The 25,732-nt window shown below is 39.2% G+C and overlaps 2 protein-coding genes across 3 annotated transcripts; one reads left to right on the top strand and one right to left on the bottom strand.

Moving 5' to 3' along the window:
• Window positions 1-26: 26 nt before the first annotated feature.
• On the top strand, window positions 27-25,412 carry LOC109472564 (ATP-dependent RNA helicase DHX36-like). The gene is made up of 31 exons (XM_019772348.1): window positions 27-313; window positions 718-872; window positions 1,345-1,475; window positions 1,839-2,016; window positions 2,310-2,557; window positions 2,888-2,926; window positions 3,111-3,185; window positions 3,484-3,579; window positions 3,965-4,044; window positions 6,923-6,997; window positions 7,315-7,416; window positions 7,764-7,828; window positions 8,009-8,090; window positions 8,497-8,637; window positions 9,096-9,198; window positions 9,480-9,567; window positions 9,773-9,828; window positions 9,976-10,040; window positions 10,395-10,538; window positions 11,547-11,664; window positions 18,603-18,701; window positions 19,060-19,112; window positions 19,688-19,808; window positions 20,310-20,396; window positions 20,777-20,860; window positions 21,340-21,439; window positions 21,912-22,002; window positions 22,371-22,491; window positions 22,854-22,928; window positions 23,184-23,261; window positions 23,552-25,412. The coding sequence occupies exons 1-31, from the start codon at window positions 219-221 to the stop codon at window positions 23,723-23,725; spliced, it is 3,219 nt and encodes a 1,072-aa protein (XP_019627907.1). The 5' UTR covers window positions 27-218; the 3' UTR covers window positions 23,726-25,412.
• On the bottom strand, window positions 15,487-18,291 carry LOC109472692. Of its 2 annotated transcripts, XR_002140380.1 has the most exons (4): window positions 17,792-18,291; window positions 16,977-17,260; window positions 16,251-16,291; window positions 15,487-16,119 (listed from the first exon to the last, which is right to left on the bottom strand). XR_002140380.1 is itself a non-coding variant. In XM_019772539.1 (3 exons), the coding sequence occupies exons 1-2, from the start codon at window positions 18,200-18,202 to the stop codon at window positions 17,015-17,017; spliced, it is 657 nt and encodes a 218-aa protein (XP_019628098.1). In that variant the 5' UTR covers window positions 18,203-18,291; the 3' UTR covers window positions 15,487-16,119; window positions 16,977-17,014. The 2 variants fall into 2 exon arrangements, 1 of the variants encoding a protein (XP_019628098.1); XM_019772539.1 differs by lacking the exon at window positions 16,251-16,291.
• Window positions 25,413-25,732: the final 320 nt, after the last annotated feature.

Genomic DNA, 25,732 nt, shown 5'->3' on the forward strand with positions numbered 1-25,732 from the left:
CTCTATGATGAGTCTATCGAAAGTTTACACGTTTCTCGCGTATAAAAGATAAAAACGTCGATTTTATTTCGTACAATCAATCTGTCAAGAATCCTTTTATTAGATAACACTACTATACACACATTCTAAGAGTTCAAGTTAGCAAAGGAAACAGCAGCACTCAGATATTGTAGTTACAGAAGGAAGAGCAAAACGGCTTGGGCGAAATTTGACATGTGATGAACACAGCTTCAGTTTCTTCAGCTTCAAGACTCTACAATTACTCAAAGGGACTTTTCCGAGACATCTTAGCGAAGTCGGCAAACTGTAGAGGGTAAGTCTATTTCTGTGGTCTATCCGTTTTGAATGAAGCAGTGATCGGGTCACTTTTTTGCTTTGTTCCTCCAAAAATTATGATGCCCCCCTCCCACTCAGATTATACTACCTACTGTGACTACAGTTTTTTTTTATTGCTAGATGTACAGATTTTACGTCGAGTAAAAGATAGTAGGATGCACAAGACAGGCCTAGAGACTAAAGATTTGTCTGAAGTTTTCTTATATATCAAAATGGCCGAGAATGAGTGGATATCCAAGGTTTAACTACTATCAAGGAGGTTTAAAATCATCTTGACCTTCTTGCTACTATAGTCTATACATACATGTAAAACCTTATTTTAAAATGCCTTGCTATAATTTGTGCCAAATGCCATGTGTGGGTTCACTGTGTCTCTACCAGGACAGTCATGGCGGAAGGATATGGAGGTTACGGAGGTCAGAGGGGAGGTCACGGTCGGCGAGGTCGTGGTGGTGGTCATCGTGGCTGGAGAGGTCATCACCAGGGGTCATCCAGGTCACACTGGTCAGGTGGGGAAGAGAGGAGCTTCTCATCAGGTACCAGGGGTTTGTTTGTTTGTCTGTAATTACGGAGACTGCAAAAGGCTGCAGCACAAACTGCACCTTTAACCACACATCACACATGTGGAGTATGCAGCAGGGTCTGCAAAACGAAGGCCAGACTTTCAAGCCACATGAGAGGTCACCAGAGGCGCCCAGATAGTCTATCATAGACTGAACTGCCAAAGAAGAAGAAGAAGAATTATGTTCTGACCGAAGGAAAACAGACTGTTTTTGCTCCGTTTCCTTCAAGTCTTTTAGGGGATCCCTGGGCCCCTAGGACAGTAGGATTAGAACCCCCCAGCCAAAATCCTGGCTACTGGCATGGTTCCAAAAGTTTGGGCAGTCTTTTTCCACTAGTGTGCAAACAAACCAGTCTTGTGGAGCATTATCTGCTATTGACTATTGAATTGCACAATGGAAAACTTGAACAATAATATAATAATACATCCTTGACTTTTTCCTACAGGTGGATCTGGAGGCTGGGGTGGTGGGAGAGGGGGTAGGGGAGGGAGGGGGAGGGGACATCCCTCCGGCCTGAGAGGGAAGGACATCGGACTGTTCTACGCCAGAAAAAGCAAAGACAGGGAGAAGAGAGAGGTGAGCAGTGACTGTCGCAATTTTATAGACTGGAAAAAACTTAGTTTTATTCTTCTGTTTTTCATGGCTTCTCTTGGAATTCAGCCCCTTTTATCTGAAGAGACTAGCCAAATGTGCCCAAGATCAATAAATAAATAATTTATACTATCAAAGCTGATGCAGAAGTATGAAATAGCATTTAAATCTTGAGAGTTTTGTCATTTCATCCACACACTCAGCAACAATATAAAGCCTAAAAGCTTCCCATTTGAATGTGATGCAGTCTAGAGACTGAAGATGTGCTGTAAAGCTTGTTGTGTTTTTGTATTTTTATTCCTTTATCTAATAACAAACAAGATGAATAATTTTCTGCAACTGTTGTAGCGTTCGGTGGTTCAGATGGACCATAGTCAGGAACAGCACCTGTCCCAGCTGTTAACACACCTGCGGCGAGATGATACACCTGGGGACAGGTGGAGGGACGACTCTGCGGCAAGCCAACAACCAGTCAGAACTGGTCAGGACTGGTTTGAACAGGACGGTGCAGATAACTCAGGATCAGGTAGTTATATTTCCCTCAGTTGCAATTTAGTGAAAATTCATGTTTTTCTTTTGGTATTTTTCTCTCCAGCTTACCTTATGTAATCAAACACTTTTAATGACCACTTTTAATGTGAAAATTAGGTTTATTATAATTTTGATTTTATAGAATTGTTAACTGAGCTGTGTTTATTTTGCACATCATCATATTTTATTTTTTTTTAAATCAAGTTTATCCATAGACATATATCTTCTGACCTCCAAATTCAAGATGGTGGAAGGTCAGTGAAATCATTTTTTTGTGTTTCTATACAGGGTCATCTTCACAAAGATTTGACAGCAGCGGTCGGAACTCCTCAAGTGCGCCACCAACAGGTAGAAACCCTCAAGACTCTGAGAAGGAGTCTTGGGCCTCTGAGACGTCTTGGGGTGATCCTAAGGAGTCTTGTGCTAGTCCTGATGCTGTCCTGCCTGTACAGAACAGGGATGAGGCACTGGATGAACGTCTGAAGGTGGAACTGGACCAGACAAGGAGCAACAACAACCAGTACAGGAGGATGCAGGTGAAAGGGGTTGTTTGTTCATGTGCTAGTAGTTAGTTCTTGTCACCAAAAATTTCAACTAACTTTACATGAGCCTATATATAATCATTTTAGCTATTATTAATTAGCTGCTTCAGGAAGTGTAGAAGACACCTAGGCAGTGGCTTGTTTTTGTAGTCCATCAATTTTAAGGCAAATACCAGCCTTCTGAACTCTTAGAAATGTTTAGAGTAGGAGCTCGAGGCTGATGTTTTTTTATGTAACTGCTACATGTAGTAAACAGTGCTTGCTAACTTCCAATTTTATTCACATGTATGTCAGTGCCAAATTAAATTTTTTCTGTCTTTACAGGAATTCAGAGAAAAGCTGCCATCTTACAACATGAGACAGGTTGGTTCTATGTTGTCCCAGTTTGTAAAACAATCTTACTGTCTTATCCACACACCATTCAGCCGTTGTTTACATGATGTAGATAAACGTACTAGACTGGATAAGTGTTAATGTTATTTTCAGTAAGCGGCAGTTCTAGTCTTTAAGCTGATGCAAATAAGTGTTTTGCCTTTTTTACACACAGGAACTTCTCCAGCTGATTCACAAGAACCAGGTGGTTGTCATCAGTGGGGAGACAGGATGTGGCAAGACGACACAGGTCAGGCATCTTAAATTGATGTCTTCCTTAAAGTTATGATTTTCCCTTTTCACTTTTCACCTCCTTCAAGGACCTTTTTCAATTGCTTTTAACCTTACCTTAGACCTTAGTTCCTCCTGTGCCTGGTGGCACATCGGGCAGCAAGCTTCCACTTCTTTTTGTCAGCAGCCGCTGTCTCCGCCTCCTCCCAGGGGATGTTTGCCCTTCTAAGATCGTAGAAGGTAAATTGCTTGTAAAGGTAACGTTAAATGTAATAATAATACACAGTTCTAAAAAATCATTTAAAAAATGTTTTCAGGTTGCTCAGTTCATCCTGGATGACATGATAGAGAGAGGTCAGGGGTCACTGTGTCATGTGATCTGTACCCAGCCCAGGAGAATAAGTGCTGTTGGGGTGAGTATGTGTACAACACCAACCATTTAAACTAAAGGGCCTGCATTCAGTTCTAGGGAAATGTGATGTTTTCTTATGTATCTCTGTAAAATTATGTTGTACGGATTGTGTGTTATGAGTTGGTACTGGTCCAGCTTTCATCATCATAACAAATTTCATAATAACTGGTCAGTCTGGATTTATATGCATAACTTACAAGGTAAAAGTGTAAAAACTTTATTTAACTCTTTCTTCAGCTACTGACAAGGGCAGTCACGTGGTCCAGCTTTGTTTAAAACACTGACCTCATAATATGATAGTAATTGAAGTCTTTGTGTCAATTAGGGGAGAAAATAACCTGACAATGGCTGTTACCTATTACATGTATAGTGATTTTTTTTTCCAGGTTGCAGAAAGAGTAGCATCTGAGAGAGGAGAGAGGTGTGGGGAGGGGGGCAGTACTGGATACTCGATACGACTGGAGAAGTGAGTGGATGCAAACTTTGTTCTTATTAGTAATGTCAATTTGAAATCGGTAATATTTAGCATTATGTAGGCTACACGTATGTAGTTGAGTTACATTTCTACAAGACTGCAGTTATTTCTAGAAAACAGATTTTGACTAGTATAAAGCTTTCTGTCCACCCTACAGTCTAATCTTGTTATTTCACTCCATGCTTTAGTATGGAGGGAAATACTGTTTTTACTGATGATTCTCCTCCTTCTTCTTCTCCTTCTGCCATTTCTTTAAATTGATTCAATTCCTTCATTTTTGGGCCAAACGACCTGGAATTTCTTATAAAGGTAGAGTGGTTAAATACCCCTAGGCGTTTTTTTATTTTTTTTGATACAAGCTTTTACAATCGTTTTATTTGCGTTTTTAGCTGTTCCCATAGGAAAGTACTGTGGGGCGTACGCGCGTGACGTAATAAGAAAGGAATTCGGGGGCGGGCCCAAATATGGGCATATGCAAGCATGCAACAGGTGTGGCCATTTTTGTAGATCTGGCTGTTGATTGGCTGATGGCTAATTGATTTATTTTCTACCACCTACGCCTGGTAGGCACATTCTTATGTTTGTTTACAAGTTTGGCCAGCGAAAAGGAGTGTTGTAAAAGCGGTGGAAACATGATCTAGCTACAGCTACAGGGCTTTTTTCATCCAGCTAGCCAATTTCTCCCATGAAAAGACCCTGTGTTAATATGCATATTTTATGCCCGCTACGGCGAAACTGCTATCAACAATACAACAAAAGGTTCGGGTTACATTCCAGCGGCGATACCCGCCAAATAGGCAGGTAAGACATAACTGTTACATTTACATTTAGACATTTTTGCCCTCATTTTACTGGCCAAACTTAGTATTTTGCCGCAATACGTCGTAGTTTTGTATTTATGGGTTCACCACACCACGAAGTGGTGGTGAACCCATATTGCTTTTTCTGATGTTTCTTCTCCTTCCTCCTCCTGCCACTTCTTTAAATTGATTCAACTCCTTCATTTTTGGGCGAAATTACCTGTAATTTCGTATAGAGGTAGAGTGGGTAAATACCCTTAGGCGTTTTTTTAATTTTTTTGATACAAGCTTTTACAATGATCGTTTTATTTGCTTTTTAGTGGTCCCCATAGGAAAGTACTGTGGGGGCGTACGCGCGTGACGTAATAAGAAAGGAATTCGGGGGAAGGCCCGAAATATGGGCATACAAGCAGGTGTGGTCATGTTTGCAGATGTGGCTGTTGATTGGCTGTTGGCTAATTAATTTATTTACTACCATTTTCACGTACCAGCGCAGCTGGTCCACGCGGTCTCGGTCTCGGCCGTGGGCCATGATACTCTGATACTGGATACCGATTCGTGTGATTCCTATAAACATTTCACCTAACTACGAACTACTTGGAAGAATTATAGCTGCATGGATGCCTGTATATGATTTTAACAAACACTGAAAATCTGACGCAAAAACTGGCAGATATTTTGCTCTTCTCTGTTGGAACAACGCAAGCGGGAGGTCAATGACCTGCGCCCCGCGAGTACTGTAAACAACGGTACGTAATGTGTAGCGCTCGCGCGCGCGCCACGGTATCAACAATTTTCCTACAATCTTCACCGACTAGTATTATATATTCTGTTATCGATTTCTGAAGAATCACCAAAATTGTAGAGTGTACACTCAGGCGTTCATTTGTTGTTGCTGAGAACATCGCAAGACGGCTTCCTGGCAAATTTTCCTAAAGCGAGCGTTGAGGGCTTGCATGCCCGACAGTTTTCAAAGATTGGACAGGGAGCCGGCGGCTTCTGCTAGCCGGATTGATAGTTACGTTACATCAAGGTACCGGTGGTTCAAAAGCGAACCTGATAAATTGTAGAGTGTATCTCCTAGAAAGTCCCTTACTAGTACTTGAAGCGATCGTTACCGCCATGTTGTTCACTTTATATGACATACAATGCAGGGAGTAATGGAAACGTGTCCAGATAGCTCGGTTGGTAACGCGCAGGGCTGCAAGTCCAGACATTACGAGTTCGAACCCCGGTACACTGGATATTTTTAATTATCCTTTTTACAATTTTTAACAATTTTAACATTTTTAACAATTTCAACAATTTTAACCATTTTAACCATTTTACATTTTAACAATTTCAACATTTAATTTTAACATCTTCGTTTTAATATCCATTGCTTTGCTTTTAACATTCCAAAACTGATTGTTCTTACTCAAGAATTTCAATAACTTCGAATGTTAGTCTTTTGTATTTTTTCAACATACAAACCAAAATCACTTTGATGTTGTCACAAAAGTAACATCTGTGCGCGCATCGGTTTTCGTTCATTTAAAAACTACAAGTACAAAACATCTGGAAACTAAGCAAACATACTCAGTAAATTGATTGCTGCAATTCCCGATTTTTTTTCCCTGTACCGCAACGCAAGCGGGGGGTCAATGTTCACGGTTTTCACTGTCACCTCTGTATTGTGAACTTATCATTACAGTTAGGAAATAATTCCTGGACTTTCTTTTTCCTGCAACTGTCACCACCGTGAATATATACTTCCGTGAACATGTCCATTTTTCTCAGGCCGTGAAAATTTTGCTTCCGTTAGTAGTAGTTACAATCTCGTCAAAAGTGTAAAGTAAAGCTGTCGAGATTTAAAGTGTCGTTGTATCTTTGTAAAAAAAAAGGGAGATAATTGCCAAGTGCCAGTTTTGTAAATACCTGTCGAGATTCAAACAGCTTGTCCTTGTATAATTGCAGTATGATTTATTTAGAATCTCTCATTTTTGTTTGGGGAAGGGTATGGAGTGAAATTCCTACATTTGCTCCGAAGCAAATGTTGGCCTTTCTAGTTAAACTTTGTTTCCCCACAGTAAACTACCCCGACCCAAAGGCTCTATTCTCTACTGCACCACTGGTATCATCCTCAAAAGGCTGCTGTCTGATCCGTGAGTTTAGAGCTACTTTTGAATTATAAAAAATTATCTGTGTTTAACTCACTACTTAGACTTAAGTACATTGTAAGTATATTTTATAATAACTATCCAAAACAATTTCTGTGTCTTGGTAGGAATACTTGGTCTAGCATTAGAGGCATAAGAAAAATGAAACACAATACAATGTATATCTCCTCTGATATGAAGCTATAGTTGTATACATGTATGTTTGCTTGTTGGTTAATGGTTGAATGTTTTATCTTCCCATAAGGAGAAATGACACTTCCTGGTTACCTGGTCTTGTCTAAAATTCCCTTTCCTCCTTCCAGGTACCTTGGAGGAGTGTCTCACCTGATCTTAGATGAGGTTCATGAGAGAGACCTGCTGTCAGACTTCCTTACTATTATTGTCAGGGACCTGTTACAGAAAAGGTGAGTTCTTAGCAGCTTCTTCTTTTTTGTTCTTTGATGATATAGTATTCTAGTATTTGTTGTATGAAATTCAATTGCATAACAAATGTACGAGGTACGATGTATGGGTAAACAACAACAACAACAGTCAGATGATCAGATTCATAGTACTGTTCTGATATCTACAATTTACATTTCACATGACATACTCTAATAGATCAGTCCCAAAATTTGTCATTTTCTCTGTCACTCAATTGCAGTTTTGCTTACATTTAGCATTCTATTTCTAACAATTCCAGGCTTTCCGTTATTTGTTCATCCATTTCTTCATTTAATCTTTTAATATCATTTCATATTCCTCCAAGCAGACCTGATCTGAAGCTGGTTTTGATGAGTGCAACCCTGAATGCTGACCAGTTCTCCACATACTTTGGTAAGCTTTAGAAAATAAGGTCTCATTTTGTATATAATTTTGTTATACATCATAATGATTTTGCTCTTCTGATTTGAATTCCTGATTGAAACTATTCTGTTGTTCATGTGGTGATGCATTGATGTATTACATGTATTACTAAGTATAATATTAATAAGAAATTTTTATACCTTTCATCAGGAAACAGTCCGATGTCTAACATCCCCGGGTTCACCTTCCCTGTAGAGGACTTGTACTTAGAAGATGTCTTGGAACTCACCAGGTACATGTATGAACAACACCTGCACAAGGACCTTCTGTTTAGTGTCTTGTTTTTGTGCGAGATTCATGATTTTGGGCCATCTCCGAATTTGTGCTCTGTCTGGTGTATATTCAATACAATTATTGTAACTGACCATAGGCCACACAAATTTAACTTGTTGGTTCTCCTTATTTGTAATACTGAACTGAAGGATTCACATGAAACAGGGTCTGAGGGAAAAGTCTGTACCTTGGTAAAACAGTTTTGCAACTGAACTTCTGGTTCAAGTTTTGCTACCAGCCCTTGACTCATCTTTACTTGTACATTTTTGAAAACCAAGAAAATGAATTGGTGTGGCTTTATCATATCCTGTGCATTTCACTCATTTTTCTCGAAAAATAACTTGATTATGAACGTTTTTCTTCAGATATGATCCCCCTGAAGCCCAGTCCAAACCCCAGAGGAGAGTCTATGGCAGGAAGAGACGAGAGGAGATGGAAGAAAGGATGGAGAGAGAGGAGGAAGAAAGACAGGAGCTGAGGGAATATTTACAAACCATATCTAGAAGGTAACATGCTGGTTTATGGAGAACCTCAATTACATCAAATGATAATTGCATGAAACATTGTAAGTAGACATCACAAAAGTACCAAAATTTTTGTTCGGTTTACCTACAATTCTACAGAATTTACAGGTCCGAATAGATGCCTTAGCCAATACTTCTGACTAATCTGTATGATATACATTGTACTGTTTGATAATTTGATAATTAATTGTGTGAAGGATTTGTTGCTTGGGACAACACAACAGTCTGTAGGAAAAATTTGCTTGTTAGATTAAAACTAATAAAAGTGTTACACTATTTGTAGGTCTATCAAACAATATAATTATAGATTAGATGTGTGTAAGGTAAAGGATACATGTAACTCATGGAGTTGAAATATTATTAAGAGACTTTAAATGTATCCTTAGGAACACAATAACGTACTTAAATATCCTAATTTCTTGACCTTGAACCCTCCTCAGATATTCCTCGAGGACACTTGACTCCCTGGAGAGGATGGACCATCAGAACCTGGACCTGAACCTGACCATGGAGCTCATCAAGTACATCACTTACAACAAGCCTGTGAGACCAGTTTTCTACCATCAGTTTGTTTGCCAAGTTATTTTTCCCTTTTTGTTAAAGTCAAAGTTTCTGTCATCTAACAAACCTGCTTCAGTTGGGAGTAAGACGTTATGATTTAGAATAATTAAAGATACTATTTGTTTGTAAGTTGCAAAATATTCATTACGTGTATATCAAATCTCATTTCCTCCATTTTGAATAATAGAATGTTGCCTGAACATGCAGTTTACATGTAAATTCTACAATCTGTTTTGTCCCTGCTAACTCTATATTGACTATAGGATGGAGCTATCCTGGTGTTTCTACCAGGCTGGGACCAGATCAGTAAGGTTAATGACATGCTGGCATCACAGGGCATGTCGAAATCAGGTGAGCCTATTTTGTATTACATTGTACTTCTTTGTTAGAGATTGATAACTCATGTATGTATCTTGTTTTTTCAGTCTAGTTCTTTTTTAATGCCGACACTGTGACAGGAGAATGAGAAAGTGATAATGAGAATCAAAAACTTTTTAAACAGTTTGAAGAGAAAATGTCTGAAGAAATAACTGACTTTTCGTTTGTTCTGTTCTAGGAAAGTTCCGGATCATTCCTCTTCACTCAATGATGCCAACTGTCAATCAGACTCAGGTACTTCGAATTCCTGGTCATTCTGTCATAAGTTAAAGTTTGTAAAAAGTCAACTTTTTAGATGATTTCCAGGCTGAGGTTCAGATGGGTACAAACTACTTGTACTTGTTAATTTTTTTACCGAACATTTTGGTACAATTTTTTCAGGTATTTGAAAGGCCACCGAAAGGGGTGAGGAAGGTTGTATTAGCAACAAACATCGCTGAAACAAGGTAAGTAGCAAATGTTAGGTAGATGGATGTTTTGTTGACTAAACAGGAATTTTTACAATGTTATTATCTTAGGGTAAGTTATCAGAGTATACATGTAGATATATTGGGTAGCACATGATGTGAACACTTTGACAAGATTTTATCAATGCTAGTCTGGACTATTAACTGTTACACATTTTAAACTTTTTTTTTTGGACTCTCATTGACAGAGTCTCATACATGAACAATGTAATTTCTTCAGAATCTGCTAATTGTAACCAAAGAAAGAACGTCATTCTCAAAGCTACATGTACAGTATACAGCAATTTGAAATACTTTCTTTAATTCATTCCTGACCTATTCCCCCTCCCCCAGTATAACCATAGATGATGTGGTGTATGTTGTGGACTGTGGACAAGTGAAAGAGAAGAATTTTGACATCACAAACAACCTGGCCACACTACAGCCTGTATGGATCAGTAAGGCATCAGCTAAACAGAGGAGAGGCAGGGCTGGGAGGTTAGTTAACATTAGTTAGCAATTAACCATTACTAACTTAGTAACCTGGCCACACTACAGCCTGTATGGATCAGTAAGGCATCAGCTAAACAGAGGAGAGGCAGGGCTGGGAGGTTAGTTAACATTAGTTAGCAATTAACCATTACTAACTTAGTAACCTGGCCACACTACAGCCAGTATGGATCAGTAAGGAATCAGCTAAACAGAGGAGAGGCAGGGCTGGGAGGTTAGATAATGTTAGTTAACAGTTATCCACAACTAACTTAACAACCTGGCCACACTACAGCCTGTATGGATCAGTAAGGCATCAGCTAAACAGAAGAGAGGCAGGGCTGGGAGGTTAGTTAACAATAGTTAACAGTTAACAGTTACTAACTTAACAACCTGGCCACACTACAGCCAGTATGAATCAGTAAGGCATCGGCTAAACAGAGGAGAGGCAGGGCTGGGAGGTTAGTTAACATTAGTTAATAGTTAACAGCTACTAACTTAACAACCTGGCCACACTACAGCCTGTATGGATCAGTAAAGCATCGGCTAAACAGAGGAGAGGCAGGGCTGGGAGGTACGTTTGTATAATAATGGTTACCCTAACCGTATATACAATGTCATGTAGATGATTTAATATATGTATGGTAAAATTAAATATGCTTTAGAGTTAGATGTATGGAATGATGTGTATAGTATGGGGTTGAATCAGGAAATATAAGTCAAATGTTGGTCTTTAAACATGGAAGGAGTCACTGCTATTAAATATTGGTCAAATTTATAACTTGTATATTAATGTAAAATCAAATTTCAATGGGTAGTAGCTATCATAAGTTGCATAACACTTTACAGGACTGTTTCCATCAAGTAAATGTGTAACATAATATTTGTAATAAATGTATTTCAGTATTTATGATGGTATATATTTTATTACATGATCATGAAATAGTATATTACATTTGTAGATCTATGACTAAAATAGGCTTTACCACTCATGTCTTCTGTTGTCTGTCCTCCCAGGGTACAGCCAGGTGTGTGTTATCACCTGTTCTCCAGACTCAAGGAGTCTAACATGCAGGAGTACCAGCTACCTGAGATCCTCAGGACACCCCTGGAGGAACTCTGTCTGCAGATTAAGGTTTGTTTGTTTGTTTGTTTGTTTGTTTGTTTGGGGAGTCTAAGATGCAGGAGTACCAGCTACCTGAGATCCTCAGGACTCCCCTGGAGGAACTCTGTCTGCAGATTAAGGTTTGTTTGTTTGTTTGTTTGTTTGTTTGGGGAGTCTAAGATGCAGGAGTACCAGCTACCTGAGATCCTCAGGACTCCACTGGAAGAACTCTGTCTGCAGATTAAGGTTTGTTTGTTTGATTGTTTGTTTGTTTGTTTGTTTGTTTGTTTGGAGAGTCAATAATGCAGAGGCACCAGCTACCTGAGATCCTCAGTTCCCTTTAACAAAGTTCCCTTTGTACAACTGTTACTGTTCGGTAACTGTAACAATCACAAAACAAGATTTTAGTCCTTTTTTACATGGTATTTATTTAAAACTTACAACTACAGTAAAACTAAAACACACAACACCACAAAGCACTCTTGTTACAAAATCATCAAGTTACAAATGTAAGTAGTATCAGTCATGATCATTCAGTTGGTGATTAACATATGAGACTACAGAGCACTAAAACTACTTGTAAACTTGCAAACTAGAACACCGCAAAGAAAATGTGACAGAGTTAAATCCTGCAACACAAGTGATGTACAATTTAGCTGACATCATTAAAAAAGTCCATAATTTGTTCCTTAAAATATATGGTGTTACATGTCAAGACAGTTTACCTCAAGTTGTCATTTTATTTGACGGTTTGTATTTATCAAATCTGTAACACAATTGTAAAATGTAGAATGCAGACCTTCATGTCTACATGACAACAAGAACTAATGTCTTAAGAAAATAAGTGAAGAAACATGAACTTGACAAGTAATATGTACATGTACTTTACTCTTGTCCTGATGAATTACTCATCTGTCTGTGGCATGACTAGTTTAAACACCCTCATGGCCCGGTCTTTCAGCTCACTGGAGACTGGGATAAACACAGGCAGTCTGTTACTTTCAGTCTCCTGAGCCATTTTGTAGTGGTGCAGGATTTTGTCCCTGTGGACAGATAGATCCTGCAGGGCGTACAGGAGAACCAGGTGGTAATGAGCACGGGGCACACAGTTATGGTCTGTAGGAGCTGTGTGAATGAAGTGATGAAACTGCCTGATGGCCTGTGGGACAGACACATGCATGGAAGACAGAGCTGTGAGATACATGGTGAACAGGTGGTCAGATTTGTACATAAGTGCACTGGCATAGGCAGATAGGGCTGGGGCTGGTTGTGGGGTGGTCTGCCATATTGTATAGCCTAAAGCACAGTATATGTAAACCAGATGTTTGTACATGGGGTCTGTTTCTCCATGCTGTAGAACAATGTCGATCACATTGTTTATGGCCTTTTGTTGACGGCTGTGCCACTCAGGAAGCTGCAGTGCATGTATCAGCAGACAGGGGGTGCTGTCAGGGTTAGCATGGAGTTGTTTTGAGATGAGCTGGTCCAACTTTTCTTTGTTCAGATGCAAACGGTCATACAGGAATGTGTGAACATTACTACGTGACACCATCTCCATCAGCACAAACCCCTCCAGCAGGTGCTCCACCCCCTCCCCCTCCTGGTACCCTCTGCTGGTCAGCATGACGGCCCCTCTCTCCAGGCAGCTGCAGGCCATGAGCCAGGTCTGTGCAGTTGGTGAGCCCTTATGATGCAGTAGCCTGGCTCTAAGCCCCTTCAGTGGGCCCTCCTGTAGCTCAGTCTGCTGTGAAGTACCTGGGACCTGTGCTGGATCGAGGCTTTTTTTTAGCCTTGCTGACAGCCATCTCCGTGGGCCTTTCTTTTCACCAGGCTGCTGTTGTTCAGGTCCAGATGGTCTAGTCTCCTCCTCTACATCCTCCTGTGTTGTGACAGAAGTGCCAGCTGCTTCAGAGAAAACATCCTCAGGTATCCCAGAATCCCCGAGTGCTGCTGTGCTCAGCTTGCTCATCTGTGTTAAGTAAAAGGAGGTGAAAGTTTGAACTAAATTCAAGGGTTTCCTCATAGGTTGTACCTTGATAATCTAAACCAGGATGCCGAGTGAGTGAGTGAGTGAGTGAGTGAGTGAGTGAGTGAGTGAGTGAGTGAGTGAGTTCTACAATGATAAAAAAAATTATATTACAGGAATACCCTAACAAATTTGATTGAGATTTCAAGGAGTGTTGTATTAAAATTCTGTGCCAACTGTTATAGCATTACATGTATGTGCGTGTGTAAAAGGCACAGATTCTGAAGCATAAAATGAACTGTTATCATCATCATCAGGTCAGGGGTTTCCAGTCCCCCAGACCCTCTCCCTTCAGTCACTTTTTATCAACTTGTATTAATGACTAGGAGGGGAGTTTGATTTACATTGACATTATGTATTTCACTGTGTTAAAGCTTGTGAAAAACAAATAAAATTTATATTTAATTTGTTCAGTTGTAATAAAAATCAAAATTTGTTTGCAATAAATTTTTCTGAGTGAAGACAGTAACTGCAATACCAAGGAGGATACTGTAACATCTGATTCAGTTGATTAAACTCTCATTGGAAAATTGTGACCAACCAATTGTGGCCCACCCACCTTCTCAGGTAGCTGTGCCAGGCAGCTCACAACTCTCTCCTCCCTCATCATCCCCTCCGGCAGGTTTGGTAGCTCCCAGTTCTCCACATTCACGTTGATGAGTTCCTTGTACCCAACCTTCTCCAGCTCTGTCTGTAGGCAGCCCTTCAGGAAGGGGCCATTCAGGATGGAGGTGAAGTATTGGTAGCCCAGCTGGGAGTAGAAGTAGACAGGAACCAGGAGGGAGCCTTGCTGCACCTCATCCCCTACCCTTGGGTCGGCTGGCTGGTCAGGGTTGTCGGGGTCCCTCCTCTCAACAGCCCGACGGACAGCCAGCATGGTTAGGGCCTTGTTGGCCAGGTAGAACGCACCGATACCAAAACCAGCTGCCAGCCAAGGGTTGTTAATCCTAAGAAGCACCCGCCCCCACTCGACCAGTATTTCCAGGGCAGGCTGTGCTGCAGCTTGGGCAGCCTGCCCCACCTGTTGACCAACATCTCTCGCTTGTTCGGCCATGCTAGGTTGAACACAGCCTTAAAAGTGAAACTAACATGACGTCCCTCTCCTTGAACTTGAATGCAATGGTTTAGTGTTACCTAATGACTCAGTGCCAGCATTATATTGGTTACAATTAACAGGGCTGTACCAAGATCCTCTATAGGGGTGTGTTACATGTACTTCTCTTACTGTAACTGTAACAGTTACAGTAACTACAAAAGTAAGTTTCAAATGCAGTTAGACATTCTTTTGACATAAGTGTTAGTTTTGATAATCTGATCATCACAACTTTGATATGTTGTCTTTATTATTTCTTCTGCACACTACATGTACACCATATAGTCTTCCTGTCAGAGTATCATAAAGTTACCTGGTGCACTGGTGTGTAAGCACACCTGGATAATTGTTTAAGGGCTCATCGGTTTCACCTGATAGAGTTACATGGGCTTTGTTGTTTGTGTTTATCTGGTTGGGCATAATGCCATAAACCTTGAGGATAACTAATGTTCAGTGTAATGGGCCATGTTCAAACTTTAAACTTCTACACTTTCTTAGGGTGATAATAACAATATGCAGTTGACAATAAATACAGTGATGAATTAGATACGTAACCAACACAATTATTATATTATTTATGACCAAACATTTGGGAAGTCTCTAGCTTTAGCAATTTTTTTGCTTCACAAAACAACCTTAAAAGTTACTGTAACCGTACTACTAAGTGTTAGATGTAGAAAGTGTCCTAAATGAAAGCACAGTCTGACATCATTGAGAATAATGAATGGCAAATTTTTATTTGTGGCATAAATGCAAAGCAAATGCCTGTAAAATAAAAGAAAAGCTGTATACCTACATGACTTGTACATACAGTGTACTAATGGAATCTACCAAGAAATGACAGACATTTCAAACCCATAAGAGCCTTTTACACACAATGTTAACTAATTACAGCTCCAATGTATGTGACTATCACACAGCAAGCTTCAAACTTTAGGACACATCATATACACATTATAATAAAATTTGAAATGTATACTAAGTTTTACAAACATTTCTGTTGTCAAATTGAATATCTTGTAACTTAGTGTTTCACTTTCTTATGGATTTTATGTTCACCACAGACATTGTTACTGTGACAGTAATATTAAAGAATGTCATGATTGTTACAGTTCAGAGAAATCAGATAAAGTTGGTGTCAATGGATGTTAGAGTTAGTAATGAAGTTTTGGCAAATACTGTGAACACTAACAGTCAGTCGCCAGGTTACAAAAATAGGATTATGTGATCTTCAGTGGGCCATCCTGTAGCTCAGCCTTAAATACTTGTTCCTGTACCTGCATCCTGTGTTGGATGCTGCTGCTAATGTCTGACTTGTTTGAGCTGTGAGTCTCTTCCTCTTCTTCTTCTAATCTCCAAGCAGATCCTATAGGTGGCAAAAAGAAAGTTGTGTATCAAATTGGCCAGGCAGTAGTGTCCATTGGCCAGAGAGGGTCCATGTGCTTGTGCCACCCAAAGTCAGTGGTAGCGACAAAAATAAAAAAAATTAAAAATAACCTCTGCTTGGAGAATATTCTTCTTCTTCTCCTTCCTCTTTTCTGCAGAAAAAAAAATTGAAGGTAAAATATAAATAATAATTTGAATGTCCATGTCTTGAGTTTTATTTATAACCACAATCAGCCTCATAAGAGGCTATTCTTCCTGTGGTCTATACAGTCATATATTTATAATTATACATACATGTACATGTATTACAAATGTACAAATACATTACAAAGTGACAGTATGTAGCACAATTCCTTAAAAACACTATTTACAGCCCAGTACTTTGCTAGTTGCCTCCTGTGTTATTCCAGAATTGTGACATTCTTTACATGTACAGAAGGCACCTTTTCTGAGAGTTGGATTTTGGTCTGATTTTGTTTGTACTGGTTGAGCGTGTTTGATACTTGTGAATCTCAGATTGGAATGTGAAGGCAAAATAATTTATCCTTGCCATACAATGCATTAAAAAATTTATTGACTTGAAGACAAGTCATAGTGTTTCAAAGAACAGATTGCCTGTAGCTTGAAATTATTAAATTTTGCATTAATCATTTAACTAATGCATTAAACTTTTATTCCCACTCCACTATAATTCCATATTATCCCTCATTACTAGATATGAGGGATATGGAAATGAAATGATTACTACAATGTATGTACCTCCTCTGATTTCTTCTGACTGTTCCTCTCCTTGTTTGAAGTTAAAACTTCTAATCCAACACAAAGAGGTTTTCTCACCTAGGCTAGAGCTTTCGACACTCCTGGACCGGTCTTTCTCAGTAGGTTGACTCAGTGTTTGTCTCCTTGTTGTTGTCCTCCTCTTCCCACTCGATATCCAAAGGTCCCAGAGTGTTGTTAGGACGAGGAGATGGGTTGACTGTGGCCACTGGTGGAGCTGCCCTCCCAGAGTTGGCTAGCATGGCAGATGTATTGCTGTCATCTCCAGCTCTGACTGGAGAACAGCCCAGGATATCCCATGGGTCAGCCACCGATGCTGTCTGGCTGGGCTCATACATCATATTCTGTGAAGACAAAAATATTTGTTTCATATTCAATCAAATTTTCTGATCTTAGGCCACACCAATTTAATTTGTTGGTTCTCGGATTTTTTCCGAAAAAATATGAAGCGACAGGGCGAAAAAAATTAAAATAAAAACAGGTCTGGGCATCCTATTATACATGTAGCCCCAAATGCTACGATATAAGCCACGAAGTCATAAAAAAAGGCTGGGTTAAAATTTAAAGTATAAATTTTGAACTTTTAATGAAACCACTGCATTGATAGATGGAAAAAACTGTAACAACTAGGAAGAAAAGGAATTTCCTCAACTGCATGAGCAAAATATGAGCATTTTTGAGTTGATTCAGAACCAGAATCTTTTTTTTTTTTTTCAAATCAGAAAAAAATGAAGAGGCGAATCCGAGAACCAACAAATTAAATTGGTGTGGCCTTAGATTACCTCTAAAAATCAAATTTCATGTGTCGGCCATGCAATGTAACCACTCAATCCTGTAGTCTTGCTTTTTGTTAGCTGTGTTATGAATGTACCAACCTGTTGGGGCAAGGTCGTCAGCCACTTAACAACTTTGTTCTGTGGCTTAGGCCTCTCTGGTAACTCCCATTTCTCCACGCCTACATTGAAGGGCTCCTTATAGCCAATTTTCCCAAACTCTTCCTTCATTTTTTCCTTGAGGTAGTCTCCTTTGGAGATGCAGGAGAAGTACTGGTAGCCCAGCTTTGAATGGAAGATCACAGGAACCAGTAGGTAGCCATCCTGGAACTCCTGCCCCACCCTTGGGTCGGCTAGCCGGATGTCAGGTTCTCTCCTCTCAATAGCCTGGCGGACAGCAAACATGGTCAGCTCTTTGTTGGCCAGGTAGAACGTGCCAACTTCTTCTTCTACCATGTGTGGGTTGTTCAACCTCAAATTTACACGGCCATACACAAACATTGCTGCAGCCATGATTACAGATTTTTCTTGTTCTAAATCCTTCTTTATCCAATATGGTGGCCAGGCTATGATTGCGCAAGCAGGTGAAATGAATGCCTTTTCAACAGACGAAGTGCAATGGACGGGATACACGATTTTCTTTGAAGGGGTTTGACCATGACCATGTGACATCGGCTCACCAATCAGATATGTGTCATTTAGCAGGTGGGTTTCACTGCTAAGGTTACGTCAACACCACCTGATCTTTTCAGACAAAAGGCAGGTGACCTTATATGTGTAATTTAGTGTTGACAATGTGCATTTGGTGTCAGTGGAATGCAGCTTGAATTTTTGCCTTTGACTAAAAGGCTATTTGTTATTTTGGCGGTCAATTTCTTTTTTTTCTTTTGACACTGTCTTTTTTATGTCACAGCTGATGAAGTTGGGAGCTATTCTACCATTTATAGAGAAGGCCATGAGTTCTCCTTCCCTCAGGGCAGTACAGCTGGCTATCACTAACCTCAAGGACCTGGTAAGTCTACTTTAGATTCTTCTTATCTTAAAGACTAGACAGTGTTGTTTACTACTACATGTAACTGTAAACTATGTTCCCCCACCTGTTAAGCATCAGATTCTGCTGTCTTAATTTGATTCTTTAAGAACAGCGTAAGTAGCACAAATATCTGTTTTTACGGTGGTCAAGGGACTTTGAGGAAAATGATGGTAGCCAAGTGGCCACTACAGACAGGATCTATATATTACGTGACTGTATGGGGTAATTATTTAGGGACCACGTAAAAGTGGTAACTAGTCAGGTGGTCCTGAGGCAGAATTATTCACATGCACAATAACAGATTTGACTGTAGTGAACATTTGTTTTCTTTATCCAGAATGCCCTGGACAGACAAGAGAACCTGACACCCCTAGGGTATCACCTGGCCAGGTATTTAACATACATTCCTTGAATGGACCAATGACCTTGACCATTGACCTTTGTACCCATGAGGTACTGGAATATAATATAAACAGTTTGCACAAATGGGTAAGATGTTACATGATTGTAGTTACTGTATTATCTTTCAGTACATACATTGATGCAAATGCATAATGTATGTTACAGTGACTTTGTGGTTCAATATCCTCACACACACTGACTTTTGTTAGATAGGTCAAAGGTCTCCCATGTCTGTGGCTTCTGTGTGTGTGTTTGTGTGACTGTGTGTGTATGTGTGTGTGTGTGTGTGTATCTGTGTGTGTGTCTGTACGTGTGTGTGTGTCTGTGTGTGTGTATCTGTATGTGTGTGAGTGTGTGTGTATGTGTGTGTGTGTGTGTGTGTGTGTGTGTGTGTGTATTACTACGATCGCCATACAATACAACCTTGTCTAGACCCTTGGTGCTGCTTCTGATACAGTATTTTGTCTATGGGACCACAAGGGTTGCAAAGAAGCATTGGATAGATGTATGTCAGAATCAAGACAGAGAAATGTAAGTCATTGAAAGCTGGTTATTTTCCTCAGACTGCCTGTAGAGCCCCACATTGGAAAGATGATCTTATTTGGAGCCATTTTCTCCTGTCTGGATCCGGTCCTCACTGTGGCAGCCAGTCTGGGGTTCAAGGATCCATTTGTCATTCCTCTGGTAATTCAGCAGATCCTTCTTGATATTTTACAAGTCTATACTCATGAGTCATGTGTTGATTTTCATTCTTTGTAAAACTATATTAGGATGACTCCCTAACTTTTAGCTTCTTGCAGTCTTTTACATGTACGTCTCTAGTGCTGTCACACAACAGTCATGATTAGTATAATGATTATAATCATGACAGTCATGATAAGCAAAAGAGAGTCACTATGATGTAGAGAGAGAATTTAACTTAGGAGCTCCTGTGTCATCCAACACATTCGGCACTGTGAAATTTTACTTTCCTACGACTTTGGACATTGCGGTGCTATAATATTATTCGGAATCTGTCTTCAGATGCAAGAATAATCAGTGCAAGTGTTGTAAGTGCTTGCCTGATGTTTTTGATGATTCAGAAGTATTGTGTGTGTCTTTTTAATGTGTCTCTGTGTGTGTTACTGACTGCATGAAGGGGTGAAGTCTGCCATGATCTCTGATTGCCTTGTTGATAACCCACAGGGTAAGGAGGAGGAGGCAGACAGAAGGAGGAGGGAGTTTGCTGCTGGGAGTAAGAGTGACCATCTCATGCTCATCAACGCCTTCAAGGTCATTCAATCTACCTGAATGTATAATATTTTACTCAAAATTTACTATCAGTTATGGTTTATACCGGGGTACATCAAATTTGAAGATCAAAAGTATCTGGCAGAAGAAAGGTCAAAGTGGGGAAGATCATTTTCTTAGAGATTGAAATAGATTCAGGAAGTAAGCAAGAAGAGCTGACAGAATGGGGAGGTAAAGGGGTGGGGGGGGGGCAACCTTCAAATGTTTAGACAATCATGTATCTTCATCAGCTGTTAAATGTTACAACAGTACTGTAATTAGAGCAGACAGTCACATATTGACACAGTGAATCAGTATGATGCATTTTAACTTAGCTTTGTGGGAGGCACCATTCAATCTAGTTCTTTGTTTGTTTTATTCAGAGCTGGGAGAGAGCGAAGTCCCAAGGTCGTGAGTCGGAGAGACGTTTCTGCTGGGACAACTTCCTGTCAGTCAACACACTCAAGGTGGGAGGGGCTCATCATGTCAGCAAGCTTTCAGAGTTAAAAAAATGTACAACTGTATAAAATTAAGAAATTAAATTATGAACTTCAAGATATTTCTAATTCAAATTTCACTCTCAACAACTTGTGCATTTTGACATACATTTGTTCATGACATTGTACTCCTTTTTCTTCTTCTCCGTTACTGCCCCGCCCTACAGTGTAGGATTATTGGCAGCCATTACGCATTGTTAATAACAAGAAAAAACTACTAAAAAGAAAGCTTGAATTATTTTTTTTGTATTATATAAGAAATAAGAAACTGCTATCTAGTACATGTATTTTAATTTTGCCCATCAAATATCAAATTTTGAAAAGGAGCTTTTATGTTTTGTCATATAAAGCTGACACATTGAAACAATTCAGAGGTTATTAGAAGAGCGTGTTGATGAGCCATTTGTTTTGTTGATGACATTTGTGTGGAATGTTTTGTTGTTCTGCAGATGTTGTCCAACATGAAGCTGCAGTTTGCTGAGCTGCTGCAGGACATCGGCTTTGTGCAGACCAGAAATCCCAGCAACCCTCAGTGCAATAAAAACTCTGGTGAGATACCCTACAGTGAGACCTTACCATTTTGTGACCCTTGAACTTCCATCCTAAAGTCATTGTATGGTTTCCTTAATGTTGACCTTAAGAATTTGGTAAAGGAGGATCATTTGCAACATTAAGACTCAAAAGTAGAGGGAATTATTTGATACAACCGTTACAAGAATCTCACTGAATTACAATGTAAAATGAAATTGTCATATACTTCAATGAAGCTAAACATTACACAAAATAAGTCAAGCAATTTTATCTATCCAGTTGCTTGATTCATTTCTCATAATATTGTTATATAATACATGTAAGTTTGAATGATATTCCACAGTACATATTGTGCAGATCAAATATTAAGTACTCCCTTCTTAGTCAAGTTGGTGTTGTTAATCATTGCTGTGCAATATCAACCAGTGAGTTCTAATATACAATGTAAGTTATGGCAAAACCTGAATAAGATGTTACTGCTTCATCACAGGTAACATTAGGCTGGTGAAAGCTGTGATCTGTGCAGGGCTGTATCCAAATGTGGCAAAAGTCAGGGGACCAAAACAGCACTTCAGAAAAAGGTAGGACCATTTTTTTTTTAATTTCTCCATCTTGTTTGAAAGGGCATTAATATACTGTACAATGTAGGTGTGCTTGTCCCTGTACATGGCATTTTCAGGTTGTGTGTACAGCAAAATGTATCTGAAACTAGTGTCCTAAATGTCATGTGTTACATTCTTTTGATGTTCTCTTCGATGGTAGGCTTTTCTAAAAGAAAAAATAGAGAGTATTCCAATTGAAAACAATACTTCAATTTAGACGTCATTTATGCTATGACACAACTAGATATTTTATTCTGAAGGACAGTCAACACACCTTAGTTGGCGGGCAAATAAAGAATTACTAGCATTAGACTAAGAGTACTGAAAAAATGTATGCTGTTTCCCAGACCGCCCAAACTGGTGACCAAACATGAGAAGGTTCAGCTTCACCCGAAGTCTGTCAACGCTGATGAGAAGTACTTTGAGGACGGCTGGCTGATCTACCACATGAAGATGAAAACTACTCAGGTCAGAAACCTGCTTATTTGGCAGTAGAGTTTTAACATTGTTTGACGTACAAGTAGTACAGTCAAGTAGTTGTAGTGTAACAAGTCGTTTGGTGTGACATAGCTAGCTGCCGCCGCGCCGCGTGCCTGCGAAGCTGGTGTGTTATGCTGAAGGGCGGTTATACCGGCCATACTGATACAGATACAGTTAAACAACTCCTACAGATACATGTATCTCCTTGTCTTTATACGGCAATCTTACAATTTTTTGTTAATTCGTCTTCTGTACTTTTCCATGTGCTATGTGTCAAAGAACCTGGAAACCAAAATTATGGTGGACTGAGTATTGATAAATTATATGTCATGTACCTTACTTTGCTACAGGTATTCCTGTATGACTGTACTATGATCTCTCCATACCCTCTACTCTTCTTTGGAGGTGACATCACAATACAGAAGGTAGGCACATGATTATACACCTGTAACAGTAACTATTATTAGGTTCAAATTAGATTTGAATGGTTGTTCTGTTGCTAATCAATTGCCAATACCTGATTGCCCATGTGAAGGTTTGTAACTGCAACGCAGACAATTTTGGTTGCTGCCATTTTTTCAAAAGTTCAAGGTTGTCAGGTCACACAACTGTACGTAACATGATGTTTTTTTTACTACTCTAATCCCCTTTTAATGAAACCAATACTTGATAATTTCCAGGATGGTAACCAGGAAACGGTTGCCGTTGACAACTGGATCATCTTCCGAGCTGCAACCAGGACGGCCAAACTGGTCAAGGTGACTAACATGTTTTTTAACCTTCATCATGTCGATGTTTCTGATACATGTATCTTAGTGTGAAGCAATAAGAAGTTATGCTAAACATGTAAAGTTTAAGGACCAACTATTTAAGCAAGATATGTGACACTGTACATTTAGTTTGATGTGAATCATTAAATCTTTTGATAGAAATCCTAGGAGTGGCAAAGGACCTAATGTTGCAAGCTAAGTCTTTTTGTGCTGCTGACGTTTTGTAAGGAAAAACTTTATATATAGATGTCTTACATACATGATTGTACATTTCTCAGGGTCTAAGACATGAACTGGACACAGTTCTGCAGCAGAAGATCACCAGACCAGGAGGGATAAACTGGGATGAGGACAGTAAGGAGGGACAGCTGATGAGGGGGATTATCCAGCTCATCACTACGGAGGACTCCAGTCAGGATTACGAGGAGGAGGACTATAACAGTGATGATTAAAACCTAGTGCTACATTGTAGTGTTAGTTTTAATTAGTGAACACACAATACACATATTTTAGTGAATACACATTTTCAACTGGGGAGGACAGTTGAACACCATGCATCATCACTACCGAGGACTCCAGTCAGTATTACGAGGAGGAGGACTATAACAGTGACGATTAAAACCTAGTGCTGCATGTTCGTGTTATTTTAGTGAATACATGTACACAATAGGTCATTAATTTTTTACATGTAACTGGAGCGAGGACCGCTATCCACCATGCATAATCACTACAGAGGACTCCAGTCAGGATTATGAGGAGAATGACTATAGTGTCATGATTAAAAACTAGTGATACATGTACTTAAATGTTTTTATTGAATACACAATGTCAATACACACTTTGGACACGATAGTTGCGTACACCATGTACACATGTACATAGCTGACTCCAGTCAGAATTACAAGGAGGAGGACTATAATAGCGATGATTAAGTCATGTAGTGCTTCATGTACTTAACGTTATTTTAGTGAATGTACATCGTCAAAGTGAGAGAGGACAGTTAATAATACACCTTGTATACAGGTTACAAATCTAGAGGGCTCAAGTCAGGATTATGAGGATTATGAGAGAACAGCTACATGTATACACCATGCATATGCATTTTGTAGACTACCACTATACTGAGGACTCCAGTCATGATTACAAGGAGGATGACTATGATTATAGTATATAGTGATAATTAAAACCTAGTGCTACATGTACGTTATGTTATTTTTATTTATTGAATGCACTTTGTCAAATTGTGAGAGGGCAGTTATATAGTTAAATCTATTCATAACTTCATGTTGAGGAGGCCAACATCAGCCTACTGATGAATCTGCTACGCTATGTTGGAGAGGTCAGGTCACAGTCTATTCAGCATTGAATATATGTTTTCCTATTATGTTTTCAACAGAAAATACATTGTATGACACCAATTTCATCTAATTCAAGTTAAAAGCACCTAAGGGTTAAATATCCAATGTACAAAATAAATTCTGAATATGGAATACAGGAATATCATGATGTGACAACTTAATCTACTCACAGATGAAAATTTGCCTGCAAATTGGACCCAACTTCTTTGATCAAAGTAAAACTCCTTCTAAGGCCGATTTCTATTTTTCAGCCATCAAAGGAGTCTGGTGGAGACGCAAGATTTGCAGTTCTCTAATGATGTCACATGACTTCCACAGCCACAGCTTATAAAGCATGCAGCATCTAAAAGAATAATCAAATTGAATGCATTTTTTAACAAAATTTTCATCTAACAAGTTCTCCATCATTTAGTTTGATACAAAATAGTGTATGTTCATGAAATGTTTATACAGTTTCATGCTTACCTCAAACATCTTAGTACGGTAGACACATTCTTTGATAGTAGGGACAGTTTAAATCATTATACTAATAATTAGTAAACACAAATTTTGACGCATAGAAAGTTAGCGGTTATTTTCTCATAGTTTGAAACAGTTTCCTTTCGTGACACCATGCATACTACATTGTGTATCAGAAACATTGTGTAGCAAGTAGCATATCAATCAATCCTGATGATGTTGCAGAAAGGCATGTAACTGGAATCCCTTTTCTTCTGGCTGCAACCCTTCCCAGATTGTGAACAGCCAGCTTGATGTGTTGATGCCGCTCAGATCAGTTTCCACTCCTGCAGGTATAAGGATATTTTGCTTTATTATTTTTTTTCTCGAAGTTAAAGACATATACTTGTGCCAAACTTTGATAAGAAAATGTGAATGGACCAGATTCATTTTTTATGCCTCCGTGGTATTTTCCAGATGTTAGACAACGTTCTGTTTTCATCTTGCTGACTTTTTCAAACGAAATGTCAAAGAACCAAGTCTAGAAATTAAATTTGACTCATTAATTTTTAAAGTAATTTAAGGTGTAGGATTTGGAACGATTAAGATCTGTGTTGCAAGTAAGGAAATTATTCAGAAGCAAAATGATGGATACTAAATATG

This window comes from Branchiostoma belcheri, unplaced genomic scaffold (genome assembly GCF_001625305.1).
Source record: "Branchiostoma belcheri isolate BF01 breed outbred unplaced genomic scaffold, Haploidv18h27 scaffold28, whole genome shotgun sequence".
Taxonomy (NCBI): domain Eukaryota; kingdom Metazoa; phylum Chordata; class Leptocardii; order Amphioxiformes; family Branchiostomatidae; genus Branchiostoma; species Branchiostoma belcheri.